The sequence below is a fragment of the Neophocaena asiaeorientalis genome, unplaced genomic scaffold (genome assembly GCF_003031525.2).
Source record: "Neophocaena asiaeorientalis asiaeorientalis breed wild unplaced genomic scaffold, Neophocaena_asiaeorientalis_V1.1 scaffold505, whole genome shotgun sequence".
NCBI classification, from domain to species: Eukaryota; Metazoa; Chordata; class Mammalia; order Artiodactyla; family Phocoenidae; genus Neophocaena; species Neophocaena asiaeorientalis.
This window is the reverse complement of record NW_020174704.1, coordinates 3,168,667-3,188,526: the sequence shown is the minus strand read 5'-3', so window position 1 is coordinate 3,188,526 and position 19,860 is coordinate 3,168,667. Positions and strand designations below refer to the sequence as shown.

The 19,860-nt window shown below is 36.0% G+C and overlaps 1 protein-coding gene across 1 annotated transcript in view; it reads right to left on the bottom strand.

The window, feature by feature from the left end:
* MMS22L (MMS22 like, DNA repair protein) overlaps positions 1–19,860 on the bottom strand; it is a 134,789-nt gene that overhangs the window by 25,738 nt on the left and 89,191 nt on the right. Inside the window, exons 15-18 of the mRNA XM_024759348.1 lie at positions 11,223–11,416; positions 6,639–6,789; positions 4,752–4,903; positions 3,816–3,958 (exon numbers count right to left, since the gene is read on the bottom strand). Coding sequence (XP_024615116.1) covers positions 3,816–3,958; positions 4,752–4,903; positions 6,639–6,789; positions 11,223–11,416 — 640 coding nt within the window. The remainder of the gene's footprint in view (positions 1–3,815; positions 3,959–4,751; positions 4,904–6,638; positions 6,790–11,222; positions 11,417–19,860) is intronic.

Genomic DNA, 19,860 nt, shown 5'->3' with positions numbered 1-19,860 from the left:
CCAGAGATTCTCAAACTTGGTCTCAGTTTCCTTTTACACACTTAAAAATTGAGGATCTTAAAAAGCTTATCATTTGGGCTATATCTATTGATATTTATATTATAAATTACAATAGAAAAATTTAATTTATTCATTTAAAAAATAATAAACATTATGTTAATATAAGTTATATATTTTTAGTGAAAAATAACTTTCTTTTCCAAAACAAACCAAAAAAAATACTGATAAGTGGCATTTTTTTTTACATCTTTGCAAATCTCTTTAATGTCTAGCTTAAGAGAAGACAGTTACATTCTCATATCTGCTTCTGCATACAAGCTGTTGCAATATGTTGCAGATAAAAACAGTTAAGTCAATATTTCTGTCAATATTAGAAAATTAAGAAAGACATACATATTTAATCCATACATCAAACAAGAGATCACAATGGAAATTGAAAAATATTCTAAAATACAAAATAATGAAGATATTGCAAATAAATCTTGTGGGATGAAGTTAAATTTGTGCTAAATGAAGAATTTATAGTCTTCAATTTAGATATTACAAAGAACAAGCCTCTGAAAATAAATTTTCCAAGTATAAATATAAGATAGAAAAAGAACAGTAATGTAGAAGAGTGAAAAATCATAAAAATAAGAGCAAAAAAAAACCCAATTAAGTCTCAGAAATATATGTAGTTGGAAGAGGAAAAAGTATTTTAATAAAATTTTCAGATAATTGTGGGAATTCCTCTTTGATATTACACCAAAACTTGACAAGTGGTATTTCTTAAAGGTTAGTTGTAATACGGAATCCAAAATCATGTCAGTGTATGTTCTGTTCTCTGCTACGTTATAAGCTATTGGTCTGTCTTGTGCTTTGAATGAATGTTTTCCACACATGCATACTTTCTAAAAAGCCTGTACTTGTTATCTGAAAAATTTTGGTTCATTGAGTTATACAGCTTCCCAATTTGGACAACACATTTCATTGTCCATATTTTAAAAAAATCATATTTGTTAATATCACCAGTGTTGTCAGAAAGTCTTTAATTATCAAGAAACTCTCAAGCTCATGATGACAAATACAAATGTTCCAAAATTCTAATTTTCTTAAAAGCTCAAATTATGTTACTAGCAAAAAATGCTGTCAGTTGACTTCTTTGAAGTGATAGGCTCATTTTTAAGAAAATATTTGCCAAATACCCAAGTCTGAATAACCATACTTTGTCAGTTGTTCTTTCACGGTAAAAGCGGTCAGTTCAGCTTACAACTCAATCACATAAGTGGCTCTCACTTAGACAACAATCTTGCTTTCATATGCATCAAAAGTACTTTAAATATATTTCCTATTGTCATTCACAGAATACTAAAAGGGCATGTACTCAAGGGTGAAAATTTATTAAAATTAGTAACTTTACTGCTTCATTAATGATACTCTTAAGTCAAACTGACTTTTTTCCCCCTCTGTGATTGCATGGCCTTGAAAATTATACTGACTACTAGTATAATCTTGGGCCATGGTGTTGATTTCTGCTACAGCTTTTACGCTATTTGTACAAACACCAATATAGTTTTGAGCTCACAGAACCCCTGAAAAGTATTAGTGACTCCTAGAGGTCTATGAAACAGACATTTAAGAACCAGTGCCCTAGATTTCAATATTTCTCTGTGTTTAGCCTTAACCACCCCAGACTATGAGACGTATATTTTTCAGTGCCTTGACTATCCTCACCTTCATGTCACACTATCATTTCTGTGCAGAGAAGAGTTAATATAGCAGGGGCCAATGTCATTACCCTTAAGAGGCCTATTTGCAAGGTTGGTCCTTGGTTGGTTTTTGGACCCTTAGATTTTCCCCATCATCTCCCAATAAGAATGGCTCACTGTGCCTAAACAGTTTGTGCAACCAATACAGTTTATACTGAATATCTGCTTTCCTTCTGGGAGTCCGGATTTTTAAAAGTGCCAAACAAACAGATCCTAGGTGACCAGCCCCCATTAAAAACTCTGGGCACTGAGTCACTAATGAGCTCCCCTGGTTGACAGATTTCATAGGTGTTGTCCCAATTCCTTGCTGGGAGAATTAAGCATCTCCAGGGTAATATCACTGTAAAAGGACTCTTGGAAGCTGTGCCTGGTTTCTCCAGACTTCACCCCCGAACTTCTTCTCTTTGTTGACTGTACTTTGAAACCTTTCACTGTAATAAGTCATAGATGTAAGTACAACTATATGCTGAGTTCTGTGAGTCCTCCTAGTGAATCATAATAGCACCTGGGATGGGGTGACCATGAGCACCCCTGACACAACCTCAAACTAAACAGGTTTAAAATTGGACTTCTCACCTACTTCTGCCCCACTCTAAATCACGATGTTCCTATTTCTCCTTAAGGTCATCATTTTTCTGGTAAAACACAGTATTTATTTCATAATCATTCAAAAATCCCAGAGTGCAATCTTCAATTCCTCCTAAACTCACTAGCTTCTGGCATTAGTGCTCCTGCAACTTTAATTTACTCTATTGTTACCAATTTTCTTAAAGTCATTTGATCAAATCAGACCTACTTAAAAATTTATAAAGCCTGTTCACAGGATAAAATCTAACTTATACCAAGATGCTCTGAATTCTTAACCTACTGATTGACTTATCAACTAACTGACATTTAGCATATACTGTTTTATATTATTATTTTAGCCTTTGTGTATGTCTTGTATTCTCAGACAAGTAAAAGTTCTCTAAGATCAAGGACTAGTTCTTTTGGTTCTTCAAATCCCCAAGAAGTCCTCACATAATACTATCTAGCATTTAGCAAACAACTATTATTTAGTGAGTAGTTAAAAAGCAATTAATTTGGATAGGATTAAATTAGGAGAGCCTTCGAAAATGATCAGTGTAGTGCATGACTTCTACTTCCCTTTCTGGTCCAGTATGGTCCCCAGCATAGGTGTTGAATTAATTAATGATGGAGATCCAATCAACAACTAAATAAAAGGCTCCAGAGAAATACGTATTTTATATCTACATCTACTACTACGAAATATTTTTAGGATTTATATGATATCTCTAACTGTAACAATTTTACTTTAACTTAATGAAAACCAATGGAAGAATTCACATTTATGGAAAGAGCTTATGGATTGTAAGGATCTTCGTTGCAGTTAATACCAACTACTATGTGGGAAAATAAACTAAGTTTTACTGTGAATAGCTTACAAAAGCACTACTCCAAGCACATTAACGACCTCAGTTAGGCTATAAAACAAAGAGTATTACATAAGACAGATTCCTACAAAATTAATAATTAAAAATACAATGTTGAATGGGACTATTTATTACACAGGCAAAATAAAACAAATGGGTTGGTTTTTAAATCCCCAACCATGCTATGATATGAAGTAGTTGGTGCTTATGCTGCATAAACTAAAATTTTACTGTAAAATTTACACTGTTCATTATAGGGTGGTAAACATTAAGCTGGAACTATTATGGACCATATATAAGGAAATTTAAGTACCTGAAGAATATTGTTATCTAACAATTTCAACAATAAGATACTCCTACAATTTAGATCAGACTTGGAGTTAAGGCTTTTATGTGGCATTCTTTACTCTTATTATTTTTTATTACACGTAATTCTTCTGCTGTCCTGAAGAGTGAGTTGTGCTATATCTTAGATTCACATTTTTATTCCTCCAGAATTTTATAATAGCGGCAACCAGTAATATGATTTAATTTAAAATAATTCATTTTATGGAAAAACTTTATGAACACTTCAAGATTTTTAGAAAAATAATTGTAACTGATCTGAACAATTATATTAATGAATAAAAAATACCTCGAGGAACAGGACAAGTGCTTTTTTAGGGCCTTCTTGGATAGGTAAATATTCAACTTGAGCTTTTGAGAGAATATTCTTTACTTCTGAGAGTTTAAATAGCAATCTTGTCAGTTCAGCCAACTGTTCCATGTAGTCTTTTTCTGTTAAAATATTTATATGTTTATAAATTTACGTTTTATATATATATATACACACACACACACACACACATAGATATATATGGGAGAACAGAGAACGTATCATTCTTCATCATGACAACGATTTCTTTTAAAATTAAAATTTCCACATTGTTAAAAACTTCTAAGTTTCTCTCACTATGAGAAGGCTTTATTTAAAAACAAACAAATGAGTACTTAAGAACGTCCTAGTCCCAAAAGCTATTCACGTAAAGCCAACTGATTTAATAATATATAAAAGTAAATTTGGAGCATTTTTTCAGTCCAGCCTTTGTGGGATTTATGAATGGCCATAAACAATAGGTTTAGGATAAGCCACGCCCTACAGACAATCAGAACTGTATGGGATATTAAAAACAAAAAAATTACAAGGAAATGGGATGAAATTATTCATAATTGTATATTTTTCTTTATAGGGTGTTAACAGTGTTATATTTGGTCATTTACTTCATATTTCCACTTTTTTGTGTGATCAGTTTCTTGAAGGTAAAAAAATAGCTCGTCATTTGAGAGCAAATTTTTGTTCCTAGCTTCCAAGGAAACAAGTTCTTTTATCTTTATAGGACAGAAATTTGTCCTATACAGTTACAGGAAAATATCAAGAAAAAGAAACAGGCTGCAAAAGGAAGTAAATTTCTGTTCATATTAATACCTATTTACAAATACATTTTTTATCTTTCCTATTAATTTACATAATGAAACAGGAAATTTTAAACATACTTAGCTATCTACAAAGCAAAACACCTGCAATACTTACCAACTGCCTGTTCAGTATTTAAATCAATGAACGAGTCATCTGGCACATAAAGGTTTTTTATATACATTTGCAAAATGCAACGGATCCATGATCTTATAGTTAGGGCTTGAAAAGATACACAGCCTGAATGAGAAAGCGCTTCACATAACATGCTGTAAAAATAAGTTGATGGGTATTAAAAAGAGAAACCAAAACAAAACCCTGACAATGTATTCCCTGAGTACAGAGATTCAGAAATAAAGGAAAACATTCTAATATCCCCCAGTTCTTGGCCTCACTTATTTTACAGACAAACACACTAATGCAGACATGCATTGCTGAAAATAAACTCTACAGATACACACAAAATGACATTTTAGACAAATATTCTTGCTTTCATTTGTAATGCCCTAGTTTTTAATTTTCCTTTTCCCACTGATGGCATACATATAGGCTAATGCCAAAGGAGAAAGGGAAAGAAGAACATGGTTAAAATTAGAAAAACAAGGAAGGGGATTAACTAGCTAGGTGAGATAATACTAAAGGAAGTGGCAAGTACAATAAAAAAACAGTGGCCCTTAGAGTAAACAGAGAAGGGGTCATGACCAAGAAAAAAGGTAAAAAGACAAAATACATTTCTATGTGGCTCTCCTGACCAATCCCGTTCCCATCCCTTCCTTTCCTGCTCCCCCACCTCACAGGAGTCATTATTAAGGAATTCCAAAATAACATCTGAATGAGATTTAAAAAAAAAATTATCTTACAAAGTCAAAGGCCTAGTTAAATCTGATTTCTAATCATTTTATAAGTGAGGATAGAGAGAATGAGGATGGTCTTCACCTAATTATAAATGTTATGTAAAGTTAAGACACTTGAAAAATACATATAAATCATAACTCTAAAAATACTGTTTTGAAATACTTTGAACATAAGTTATCATAAAAAAAGAGAACACAAAACAGAAGAACTCAGATGGGTCATTTATTACTTATACAACCTTCCCAACATTACTTACCAACTTTGCATTTCAGTTCCTTCAACTGTGACTAACACACAATATTATTTTAAAAACTGAAATCCTTTCAGATAATTTCAGCAAAAGTATTTAATAAATAATATAAATAAATGTTTGTTGTTATTAAAGAAATCTTAAGCTGGAAGGGATCCTGAAAGTAATCCAATTGAAGGTGAACTCCCTTACTTTACAACTGAAAGCCAGTGAGAAAATGATTAATGACTCTGCTTAATGAATTCCTTTTGAGAAGAATACCTCTCTTCATTTTCACTGACTGGCAGGCAGCTGAGATCAGACCTACACCGGTCTCTTAGGTTTCTGTATTTATTTTATTTTCCCTCATCTTGATATTCTTATTTGAATTGTCCTGATTATTCTATACTATTTCTATTATCTATTGCATATTTTTTCTGTTGGGGTTCCTCAGATCTCTTATGTAATATGGCAGGAGACACTTAAAGATACGGAAACCAAAGTTCAGGGTGGGGAAGTCTCTTGTTCATGACTACACAAAACTCAAAGCTTTAAACATCTAGCTGTGAAGAGGAAAGCTATCATTAAATCTAAAACTACAGTAATATAAGTGTCTTACATATTCAGCAATATTAATTGTATAATTTCTTTCACAATGGTGAGTGAAGAAAGGTCTTTTCAGGATGAGGATGAGGCAGTCCTACAAAAATCGTTTTGACAAAACAGCAACAACACTGTTTTAAGAAAGCTTTCCTACTATTAATACTGTCAAAATGCTGATACACAGAAAAGCAACAAACTGCCCAAGTGAGAGTATATATAGTAAAGATCAGTTTTTATTGTGAAAATTCTTACCTTCCTAGTGAACTCATCTATTGTGGGCTTACATTAATGTGCATACCTGAAATAAAAACACTTACCTATTTTGTAGGAAATGACTTAAATATCTGGCTACAACTTGGGGCCAGACGATATCATCCCAACCAAAAAGTTGTATCATTGATGTAACTGGCTGAGGCTGAAGATCTGATGGAGCTGTGCTGGGCAAGTCCATTGCCAGCAAAGTAAAATCTGGATTTAAAATGAGAAAAACTCACAGTGAGAATCTTTTAAACCCCCCCCCCCAAATTATATCAATAGTGATTTTTTAAAAATAAGCACTAAATAGTAAAATGTCACATTTTAGAAATGTACAACAGAAAGCTAAAACTGAACTAAATTCATGTTGTCGAAGAAACTTCTGTGGCGATCATCTGGATCTCCAAGAAAGGGTCTAGAATAATCTATCTCAGCATCATCATGATGAATCTATAATGGCCCCCTCAAATGGCAAATTCTACACCTGATGTCTCTGCTTATGTGACTCTCCCATTCAAAAGACCCATTACAAAAATTATTTCTAGCATCCACTCTTCTCCAATTGAGTTAATTTACTCATCACCTGCCACAGACAGAGTTCTTCCTCACCTTGGACACTGGACATTCTCTTCTAGTAAAAAGTGATATTCTACAATCAATCAATGATACTCCACTTCCCTCAGAACTCACAAAGCCTAGGAACTAGAATTCCTTAGGTCACCATGGTAAACAAATGTACTTTATTTTGTGATTTCCTGGGATTCCCCAACTTAATCTGCTCTATATCACTATATGTTTATCAATAAATTGCTTCTTAAGTACTGCTCCTATGCAGCTCTCTCAAATGGTGGCTATTTATTCTCCCACACTCTCGTACACAGGACCCACATAAGGTGAGCTTACTTCTTGGTCCACATGGCTGCTTCTATACCATTCTCCCTTCCCCCTCCCTTTGGCTTTGAGTCTTAGGTCATCAGATTAAGTCATCAGCACTAACTCTCCTCATTGCATTTGTCTACCATTTCCTTCTTCACCTCCTCTCATCCCTTGAAGATTTTAGCTCACTATCCTTTCTAACTGCACTCCTGTCATAGTCCTTGATGATTTTTTCTTCCAATCTCCTGGCATTGAACTCCTCTCCTACAGTGAGTCTATCTTCCAGTCTACTTTAGCCATTCACTCCCATGGTGATACAGAGACCTTGGCACTACCCATAAGTACAATCTCACCACAATTTCCACTTTGAAGACTCCTCTTTCTGGCATCGAACTACCTTTCCAACTCTCCTCCTCTAGGTTCCCAAATCCAACAATCCTTTGATTCCACCAGGACCTACAATTCATTGATCCTACAAGTTTTCCCCTTCCTTCCCCTTTTTAGGCAGCTTGATTACACGGTCCGTTATTATACTGATTTTCATATACCATCAACTCCCTTGCTTCTTACTTGATTTTTTGTACTTGCCTGGAAAAAACACCATCTGTTTAATTACATCCTTCGTCTTCTCCCCACATGCACCTACACCTACACAGTATAAATGGCTGGTGAACAACCATGCTGACTGATCTCACTTCAAGTTTATGACTACAAACTTTAAGTGGACTCTTAGAGCTGGCCATCATTTCTACCACATTTCTCTAGTCCATTCAGTCTTCTACTCTCCTAGAGGATTACTGCATACCTTCTTTCCTTGCTCCATCATAAGCCAGCATCTCTTCCCCATCTTCACTTTCAGCTAATGACCTTACTACGTCACAGAGAAATGAGAAACGTCAGAGGAGAACCACCACATCTACCCAGCAACCTCCACCTGGGCCCATTTACTCTGCCTTCTCTTCTGCTACTACAGGATATCTGAGGCCAAGTCCTCTATGGGATCCCATTTCTCTTGGGCATTAAAACACAAGTGAGTCTCTTGCCACATCAAGTTTTCCCTCACTCCTAAACATTCCTGTCAGCATTATAAATATGCTGAAATTTCTCCCATGTTATTAGAAAAAAACTCTGACCCCATTTCCCTCTCCAGCTAACATCCCAATTTTTCTACTTCTCTTAGACAGTGATACTCAAAAAGATTTACTACATTTGCAGTCAGCGATTCCTCTTCTCACATTTTCTCTTGGATATCTTCAATCAGGCCTTTGTCTCTACCCACTACAGCAAAACTGCTCTTGAAGGTCACCAGTGACCTCCATCCTACTAAATCCAAGGACTGATTCTCAGGCCTCATCCTACTGGACCCATTAACTGCATTTGAAGTGTTGATAACTGCTCCTTCCTTGAAAAGCTCTGTCATTTGGTTTCCAGGGCACTATACTTTCTTGGTTTTCCTCTCACCTCACTGGTATTCCTTTGCAGTCTCCTTTCTTGGTTCTTCTTTATCCTACAAATCTGAACATGGGAATATCCTAGGGCCCTATCCTCAAACTTCTCTTTTTACTGGTACTTACTCTACTAGTAGTCTCATCCAGTTCATAGCTTTAAAGACTATTTATATATACATAGTTTCCAAATTTAAATCTCCAGCTTAGACCTCTTCCCTGAACCCTAGGTTCATTATCCAGGGGTCTAACTCAACATCCCTACTTGGACTTTAATGGACATATTAAAAAAAAATGTCCAAAATCAAAATCCTAGTCTTCACTCACAAAATCTGCTCCTGCCACAATCTTCCTCATCTCAAACAAGGGGTTCTCCCTTTATCTGTTTTGCTTACCATATCATACCCACTTAGAAAATTCTGTCACCTCTACCTTCATATTGGAAATCTGACCACTTCTCACCACTTCTACTGCTACCACTGTAGCCCAAGGTGCCCAGCTCTGAGCTGTTACAATAGTTCCCTACATGGCCTCCCCACCTCCCGATAGTCTATTCTCCAGCCAGTAGCCAGAGGGATCCTATCACTCCTCTGCTCAAGATCCCAACAGCTTCTAATCTCAGGGTAAAAGCAAAAGTCTTCACAGCTACGTACAAGGCAGAACACAAAGTAGTTCTCCATAACTGCTTGACCCCATCTCTGACTACTCTTACTCCTTTTCTTATTCCACGAGAGCTTTGACGGCTTCCTGTAGTTCCTCAAACACACCAGACACACTCTTGCCTCTGGACTTCTGCATAGCTCATAGCTGCATATCTCACCTCCTTCATGACTTTGCTCAAATGGTACTTACACAGGTTTTCCTGACAATTCTGCTTAAAATTATAACTTGCCTCTGGCTTTCCCTATCCCTATATTTTTCTATATTTTTATTTTTCTCCACAGCATCTCACCATCTGACATATTACACATTTTACCTACTGATTTATTTATGTTCTCTCCCCGCCACTAGACTATAAGCTCCATGAAAACATGGAGCTTATACATGAAAAAAAGAATTGCAGTCCTTTTTTTTTTCCCATTGGTATATCCCCAATGGCAATAAAAGTGGGTATTCAATAACCTTTTTTTAATGCAGGAAATTTCTCTCTCCTATGAAGTCTTTATTTCAAAATGAACCCAAAACCCAAAATATAGAAAATAAACTATATTTTGCTTTATATCTATATACTGTTTATTTTCAGTGCCTAGGACAGGACTGACTCAACTTGTATGATATAATTTTTGGTAACTAACTGGGAGTTGGGATGATGAATGGAAGAAAGCTAAGTCATATCGGCTAGTAATGACTGCTTTGGTTAAACTGAATATCAATATTTATTTTCATAGACATTACACTGGTTGGAAAACCGTTGCCCTGTCACAATTCTTCAATCTATGTATCACTGTAAAGTCTTAATTATGCAAGTGTTACCAGAATTCAAGGTCTTTTAAAATTTATATCATGCAGTCTTTTCTGTTGTGCTTTTAGCTCAGCTTTCCTTTCACATCAGGGTAAAACAAACCTTGGTTTTCAAAAGTGTTAATATTTAAATACATTAAATACCTTCATATAAATTGCACTTAAATACATGCAGTCACCATATTGATCTCTCTCTATTCCAGTATTTCTTAACATACATTGGGTAAAATATCCCTTTGTGAAAGATAATGACTTCTTTTTGGGAAAGTGCATATATGCACATATATTCAAATTCTTGCCTATAATTTCATCTGATTCAGAGTCCCTTAAAGCCTAAGGACATGTCCATAGGCTAATAATCAAATTAAGTAAAAATTATAACCTAAAATAGAATCTAATGAAGTCAGAACAATAACATTCTCTATACTCCATGTCATTCTGAGCTCATCTGCTTGATGTTGAATTCATGCTACATCCTTTATTGCTCATTATTCAACTTCATCTTATACTAGATATCTGAACATACAATTTGAAAATAAACTACTCGAACTAGAAGAAATCAAATGTTGCTTTACTTTCCAAATAATGCATGCATAAGAAAAGTTCACGTACATTCAATATTTTTAAGGTTAAAAGTGATCTTTTGTTTTTAGAAAATGATCACTTAATTTTTACCTTTACTAAGAGGAAAATAATAAACAAGCCAGAGGTTCCTAATTTTAAAATATGTAACTCTTTTCATCTTTCTGGTTGACAAAATATTTATTGCACCATACTAAAATAAGGGTTTGTTACCAAGCAGACAGAAGAAAAAACTGACAGTCTGCAAAATGAGAAACTAAGTAGCAAATTAACAACGCTGACCTGCAGCTGCATCCGCGAGTTGTGAGGGAGGCACTATCTGTGACATTCTCTGACTCTTCAAAAATGAAAAGAAATGCCTCCATAGTGCACTGGCAACTGCAGCAAGGTGGCGCTCTTTAGCCGATAATGAAGACTGCACAACGAGGTCCACATTCTCCCTCTGAAGTTCCTGACACAATTGTTGATGCATACTCCTAAAAAGAAATAAAAATACAGCTAACACCCGACAAATACTCACAAAAATTTTTCTTTAAATACATTATTGGCTTTTAACATTTACACCATATGAAAACTGAAGAACTGTTTTATATAATTAAAACCTTTATGCCAAGACATTATGCATTTCTGGTTATTTGATGGATGAATGATGGCATATTAAGCACCATAAAGTTAATGTTAATTACTAATGTCAACCATTAATTATATGCTTTTTAATATGGCAGATCCAAATAAGAAACAGGCAGCTTCAGAATGAAGGTTTGCATTTTGCAACTATGCAACTATGACAAGTGATTTTACTTACAATCTAGACATAAAAACAAAATTTAAAACCATTTCTCCTGTGAGCTTTAGGGCATGACGTACCAAGAGGACAGTGAGTATTTATGGCTTATGCGTGATATTTTAAACTAAAATACTTTCCTTGTTTAGAGCAGACACAGGTGTTGAGCTAGTATATAAAACTGTGCTAGATACAACCTTATTATCAGTACATTGGTCCAAAAAGATCTATAATCATTTTCACATAGTAGAAAAAAATAAATAAAAAGTTATTCTCCATAAATCCATAAAACATGAATTCAATACTGTCTCAAGTTTCAATTCATCATTTACTCACCTTTTTTTCCTATTGAAAATTTAGACATCTCTAGACCTTAAAAGAAACATAAGGGGATATATACTAAAAGATTTTTCTAGTGATCTGGAATAGAAGGCATTTATGCAATATGCCCAGCAGTTAATAATATTATTTAAAAATACATGTGCAACCGTGATATTATTCCTGTTTCTGTTTATATTACTGCCATCTCAATTGAGAGTACACACAAATGCATGAATACCATCCTTAGATTTGCTTTCTTCAATTAAAGAGGAAGCAGTGAAAACCAACCAGTGGAGCTAAGGCAGAAGGCTTCCTTCAATAATGGTAGTATTCCATTAAGAGAAACGACTAGTACTTTAAAAAAGAAGGAAATATTACATTAATTCCAACACTCCTGATGTTTTAAATCAGTTCATCTAAGGGAAGCGGACACTCAAAATAACTATATAAAATACAGGACTAGTGCATGTAACTAAAGCAATTCCACAAAAAGATCAAACTGGTTGCAAGACCACATCTTCATACTTTTCCCATAACTACACAAAAGTAAAAATTTTAAGTATAAATTATGTAACACTAGGACTCTGTGCCTCTCTACATTGGAATTCTTAGATGATCATGAGATACTACTTAATGCTACTTGAAGTACTGAAAAATAAAACAAGTGTACAAATGCCTGGGGAAAGAATATCATAGTAAGCAAGTCTCATAAAAACTAACCAAATATCTGCTATGTTCTCTTTGTGTAAAAACCTGCCTGAGATGCTTTCAACTTGAACTAGTGACTAAAGAACCATTTCAGGTCCTTTAGCTTTGAGTAAGATGAATATCAAATCACTAAAATCCATTTGGCAACTAATTCATCTGCCTACATCCACAAAGCAAAGTTCATGGGTACATTTCAAGACACTGGAGTCCAAGTAAAATAATACCACCATTTGTAAAACCCATCTATAGCTTTTTCAAAGTACATTGGTCTCAAAGGATAATAAATAACTTACTGTATTTGGGTAGGATGGATTTTACTCACTATTTCTAAATAAAATAAGCCATTTCTTCACTCACTAAAATCTATTCCCCAGGAAGGGGTATTATTTCTGATCATCCTTTAATTTTATTTTTTTAATTTTAATTTAATTTTTTTTGCGGTACGCGGGCCTCTCACTGTTGTGGCCTCTCCCGTTGCGGAGCACAGGCTCGGGATGCGCAGGCTCAGCGGCCATGGCTCACGGGCCCAGCCACTCTGTGGCATGTGGGATCTTCCCGGACGGGGGCACAAACCCGTGTACCCTGCATCGGCAGGTGAACTCTCAACCACTGTGCCACCAGGGGAGTCCTGATCATCCTTTATGATACCAGAAATTCTTCAAGTAAAAATCAGAACAATTCTGTAAGATGGGTATCATTTAATCCTCTTTATAGATGATGAAGATGATAATAACATGCCCAAAGGTCACATGGCTAAGAAGAGCTGGCCCCATAATCTGAATCAAAATCTGACTCTGAAGCCCCTACTTTTCCCTTACACACTAAGACACACACCCCTATATGCTAAGATGCACGCACATGCGCGCACACACACACGATTTAAATATTGATCAATTTTCTTCTCTCCCTACTTGGGTTAAGAAATTTTAGTAAGCCTAAGAAAAGAAGCTAGACAAGCCACATGTAGCTCTTTGCCTTGTGAAGAGGCAGGGGCAAATGTTTTGAGTAAAAGACTAACTTAACATGGGTTAAAATCATTTTGGAAATACACAGATGTGGAAATACAGATAACCAGCCCACTTATGTTCTAAAAGATGCAATACATTATAGCAGAAAATAAAATCTGCTGAACATCAAGTTATTCAAACTGCAGCTCTTAAAGTAGAAACAATAGCAACATCTAGTATTTATTGGTATTTACCATGTGCCAAGCACCATGCTAGTTATTTTGTAAGCATTGTTTCTCACCCCATGTGGTAGGTACAATTATTATTCAAATCTTATAAATGAGGAAACTGAGGCAATAGTAACACTTCTGTTGGGTAAAGCTGCTGGTTATTAGCAAAGCTACTGTGAGCTGTGTGACCTTGAAAAAAAAATGAGTAACCTCCCAATTCTTGCTTTCTAAAGAGTTAAGATTAGGAACAATCATTTATCATCCACCCAACAGGGTTATTGTGAAGATCACATGAAATAATGTCCTCAAAAGTGTTTAGGCGGGGACTTCCCTGGTGGTCCAGTGGTTAAGAATTTGCTTTCCAATGTCAGGGATGCAGATTCGATCTCTGGTCGGGGAACTAAGATCCCACATACGGTGGGGCAACTAAGCCCACGCTCCACAACTAGAGAGCCCACATGCCACAACTACTGAGCCTGTGCGCTCTGGAGCCTTCACATCACAACTAGAGAGCCCATGTGCCGCAACTACTGAGTCCGCGCGCCACAACGAAAGATTCTGCATGCCACAACGAAGATCCCGTGTGCTGCAAGTAAGACATAATGAAGCCAAATTAAAAAAAAAATAATAAAAGTGTTTAGGAACCTATTGCTACACTATGCAAACACCCAAACTTTTACATACTTAGTTATCCAGGTTTTCATACGCTTCTATTTTAGCTCTGATATCCTGCCTCTTTTGGCTTACCTCATTAAGTTCAAGCACTTTCCTGTTTCCTGTATCCAACTGCTCTTGTGCCCCACTTTCCAGGATTTGTTTTCCTGTTTTTATCTTCATGTTACTTCTTGTTGTGATTTCACATATTCACTCATCCATCTTGCCCCCAACCTTCCCACCCTGACACAGACACACAAATGTACTGAGGCATCTATCACATAAGACGCACTGAAACCTGCAGCATCTGACTGCTGCTATCTGCCAGCCTGGTCTCTGAGGCATTGTTCCTCCCTAATAACCTGGACAGGGTTCTGGGAACACTTATTAGACTACTACATCTAGGTCTTACTTCTCATCTTTGTATGCTCTTGCTTCTCCTATAACTGGTAACTATAGAACAAGGTATGACATACTGTACATCATTTTCCTGGTAGTCATAGTTGCATATGTAATACTTCTAACATATTATGCCTCAAAATGTAAAGAAAAGTCGTCTATTGATGGACCTTGCACCACATAGAAAAAGCATAATATAATAAATGTGAGTGATAAGAGCTAACAGAAAGCAAGGGATTAACAACAATTAACAACTGAATTCCTTTTTTAGTTCTACTGCAAAACCTGCCAACTTTCTTCAATCTATATTAGTAAAATATATAATGGAAAGTTCTAAGTTAAAAAAAGTTGTTCTAAATCGCTATGAGTAATTATTCCAAGTGCCTGATTGATCTAACTAATGGAAAACTGGATGGGAATCAGGATACTCTACCATTTTTAGTTTCAGCTAAATTCACTAAAAAAAAAAACCTTAGGTACTCTGGATCTTCTTGTCATTCTTATTCACATCTATAAAATAGGGCTATAATCTGCTCTACTACCCAGAAAGAATATAACATAACCAAAGTAATGACATTACCAGAAAACAAAACAAACAAAAAAACCCCAAAGTTTTAAAGCTAGAAGGTATCTTAAAAATCATCCAACCCAATCCTGTCTTCAAAAAATAAAAACAAAACAAAACAAAAACAGACTCCAGGCATACAGAGAATAGTGCAAAGCCTCACTAGGAAATGATAGTAGCTTAAGTTCTGACCCCCAATTCTGTGCATGCCCAGTGTTCAGGGAGAGGCAATAAGTTAGAAACCAAGCTGGCAAGCAGCCGCTCAGGCACACCCAGCAGTGCCTCCCTGTAATGGCACCTCAGTGCATTTGTGTGTATATGGACGAGGAGGTGAGTGGGTGGTAACAACTGAGTTGAATAGGTGAGATCCAGGCAAGGAGTTTGCTGGCTGTTTTGACTATTGAGGGATTATAACAAATAAAAAGCCCAGTACTGGCAATGATGCTTCTGGTCACATATAATGCACCATTAAGGCATTAAAAAGGCTCCTCAAGAGGTACAGAAAATTATCCAAATGAACTTGTCTAGGAGAGAGCCAGCTTGTGACCCTGGAAAACAGACTTAGTTTTTTCATCTGTTAAATGGGAATAATACCCTACTATCCTCCACAGAGCTGCTCAAGTTTCAAATCACACCACTTAGGTAAAAACAATTTGCAGACTATAAGGCAAGATAATATTTACTTCAGTCTCATTGCTATTGATTCTAATTCCTAATAACCACGTTCATAGATGCAGTAGAGCATTATCTAGAAACACATGGGCTTTAGAGACAGACACACCAGAGTATAAATCCTACTCTCTCAACTACTAGTTGCATGGCCATTTCCTCAACTGCTGTAAGAATTCTTAATAAGAGATATTCAATAAATGGAATAATTATTATTATGGTCAGAGAATCAAAGACTGTTTATTGAGAATATATGCGCCTGCCCAATTCTAAGTTTTTGACCTTTATTAACTAATTTAATCCTGTACATACTATTATTTCCCCCATTTTGTAGACAAGAAACCTAAATACAGAAAGGATAAATCATTTGATTGGGTCATACTGTTAGTAAGCAGCAGAGCCAAACTTTGAAGCCAGGCAGTCAGGCTACCATGCCAACTCTGCTACAGCTACTACCTCAAATACCATTTTACTACCCAAATAAGTAATACATGTCTTAAATGTCATACTGCTATATGCATTCATTCATTCATATGCTAAGCTCCTAAAAGAGGCAGTTACAAAGTAGTATAACATCCAATCCTGGTGGCACACCAGATGCACACACATTCAAAGTTTAACACTTCTGGGGAATGTAGACTATTCTACAAGGATTCTAAAGGTCAAGGACATATGATCATTTAAAAGTTTCCTGTGGTCCACAATTGAGTTAATTTTTAAGACTGAGGAAAGAGAATAAATCAGGAATCCAGTGTTGTGCCTAGCAAACCAAGCATGCTTATACCAATACCGCCTTATGGTTTTATAGAATAACATGGATGAAGTACTTAAGGTAAGGTAGTTTGCCCCATCCCCAAAATAGGGTATAGCATGAAAATATATCAATAAAAAGTGATTGTTTTTAGGAATTACCCTTATAATTGTATTAGTCTTATATCTGTAGATGATTATGGGTCTCAAATGACTTAAGTGTTTCAGTGATATTTCACTGCATTTTATGGTACACTAATAACAAGGATCTACTTCAGTAGTTATCAATCTTGACTATCATCAAAATCATCTGTAGAGCTTTCTAGAAATACTAAAGTTCTAGCCTCACTGAAGGTCCTACTGCATCTTCAAGTTTGGCCCTAAGTATATTACTTAAAAAAAAAAATTCTCACTCAGTGGGTCTGGGGAGGGGCCTGAGAATCTACATTTCAAGTAGGCTGATTTTGCAAGCCCATGGACCACACTTCAAGCAGTTACCTTCCTGGCTTTTCTTGCCTACAAAGTGGGAATAATAATAATACCTATAGGATTAAATTAGTTAATTAAAGTCAAACACATAGAATAGGGCTGACACACTATTCGCAATGAACAGTCTTTGATTTTCTGGTTAACAGTAATAGATACTCCATTTATTGAATATGTCCTATTTGATTCTTACAACAGATGAGGAAATGGTCATGCAACAAGTAGCCCATGAACCACACTGAGTAGCAAGACTATTTGTAATTCTGTACTAGAGGAGGCTGATAATCATTCCTCTATTCTGTAGGCTTAAGTGTAAAACAAAGTACAGGTTTATACTAATTTAGAAAATAAAGATCATTGAGTGCAGCAGAATCAAATGGGCATGGAAATGATTCTCAGAGGACAGGTTAAGGACAAAAAAGGTGAAAAAGAGGAAATTAAAAGCACAAAGGCATATAAATTCCATACATTTACTTTCTAATTCAACACATATTAGACATGGTCTAAGCAGTAGGGATACAAAGTTAACACAACAAAGCCTCTGCCCTTCTGGAGCTTACATTTTAAAAAGAGACAGATAATTAAACAAACACAGATGTGGAACACCTCAGGTTGTAGTGAACTTTATGGATAAAAAGAAATCAAGGTACAGGGATAATGAGTAATAAGGGCTAATATTTCAACTAGGATGATCAGGAAACACCTTCTCATAAGGTGACATCTGAGCAAAGACTTAAATGAGTAAGGGGGAGAACCACATGGATATAGGCGAGGAGAGAATTCCAAGGAGAAGAAACAGCAGTGCATAGGTGCCTAGGCTGATGGTTTCATGGGCTCAAGAACAACAATTAGGAGGTCAGTTGGCTGAAGCACAAAGGGTGATAGAAGGAATAGCAGATGAATTCAAAGAGGTAGCTGGGTTCCAGATCACATAGGGTCTAATAAGCCATGAGAAGAACTTTAGATAAAATCAAAGTGGATAACAAGCCACAAAAGCAGAAGAGTAACATAATTTATATCTTAAAAGGAACAAATGAAAAAGCAAGGTGTTTGGGGAAGGAAAAAAAAAGTAACCACTCTGGGCTTCCCTGGTGGCACAGTGGTTGAGAGTCCGCCTGCTGATGCTGGGGACACGAGTTCGTGCCCCGGTCCAGGAGGATCCCACATGCCGCGGGGCGGCTGGGCCCGTGAGCCACGGAGAGGCCACAACACCATGGCCGCTTAGCCTGCGTGTCCAGAGCCTGTGCTCCGCAACGGGAGAGGCCACAACAGTGAGAGGCCCGTGTACCGCAAAAAAAAAAAAAAAAAGTAACCACTCTGACTATAATGGAGAATTTTTATAATAGCATTAGAAGGCAAAAAATTTTAGAATAGAAAATAGGGCCATATTTGTTTGGTCACATATTCTCCTCATTCACTTCACAGGAAGTTACTCAATGCCAGTCACTGTATGGAATGCCAGAGGTACAGAAATAATTAAGGTACAGCCTGCTATTAAAAAAAATAAAATCTAGACCTCATTCTGAAGGTAGTAAGGAACCACTGAAGGATTTTGAACTGAGGAGTGATATAATGAAAACAGTGCTTTGGGAAAGATTAATCTAGTAATGGCAAACACAGTGGGTTAGAATAAAAACTGACTAGAGACAGGAGAGACTGATTATGAAGCTTCTATAAACATCTAGGTATGAGTTAATGTGCAATTTGATCTACTTTACGAAGAAAAAAGAAAGCTAACGGTAATTATTTGGCATTTTGTGAAGGAGAAGAAGGAGCAATCTATGTTATTGCTAAGTTTTGGGAGAGGGAAACAAAGTTAGGAGGGACAGTTAATGACTACACAAGGAGAGTATATTTTGATTTGAAAACAGAAAATTTAAGTAACAAAATCCCAAAAGTTTTTGGAAATCTAGACCTAGACTCCAAGAGTACATTCAGACTAAGGAATCACTGTGTCCAGTAGCTCAGCTCATTTTAATGTCTATTAATTACATGAGGTACTGTATTAGATGCTATCAAATATGGTCCTTGCTCTCAAAGAACGTACAATAAAGTGAGGAGACAGAGGTATCTACAGAGTATTATAATGTACACAAAGGGAACATTTGGTCCAACTAGGGGTTTGATGAGGGCTTCATAGAGTAAACACACCATTATCAGATTATGAAAGTTAGTTAGTTAACTGAAGTTTTAGTTAACTGAAATATAATACAGAAAGTTTCAGAAAGTTGTAGTAACATAAGTAAAGCATAGTGACATGAAACTGCATGGTATATGAGGGGACTCACAATTTACAACATTCATAAACAATTTAGTACTACCAGAAGATGAAAGGTCAAGGGGCAGAATGATGGAAACTGAAACTAGAGTTCTGATGGAGACCAAGCCATGGAGGGCCATGACATCT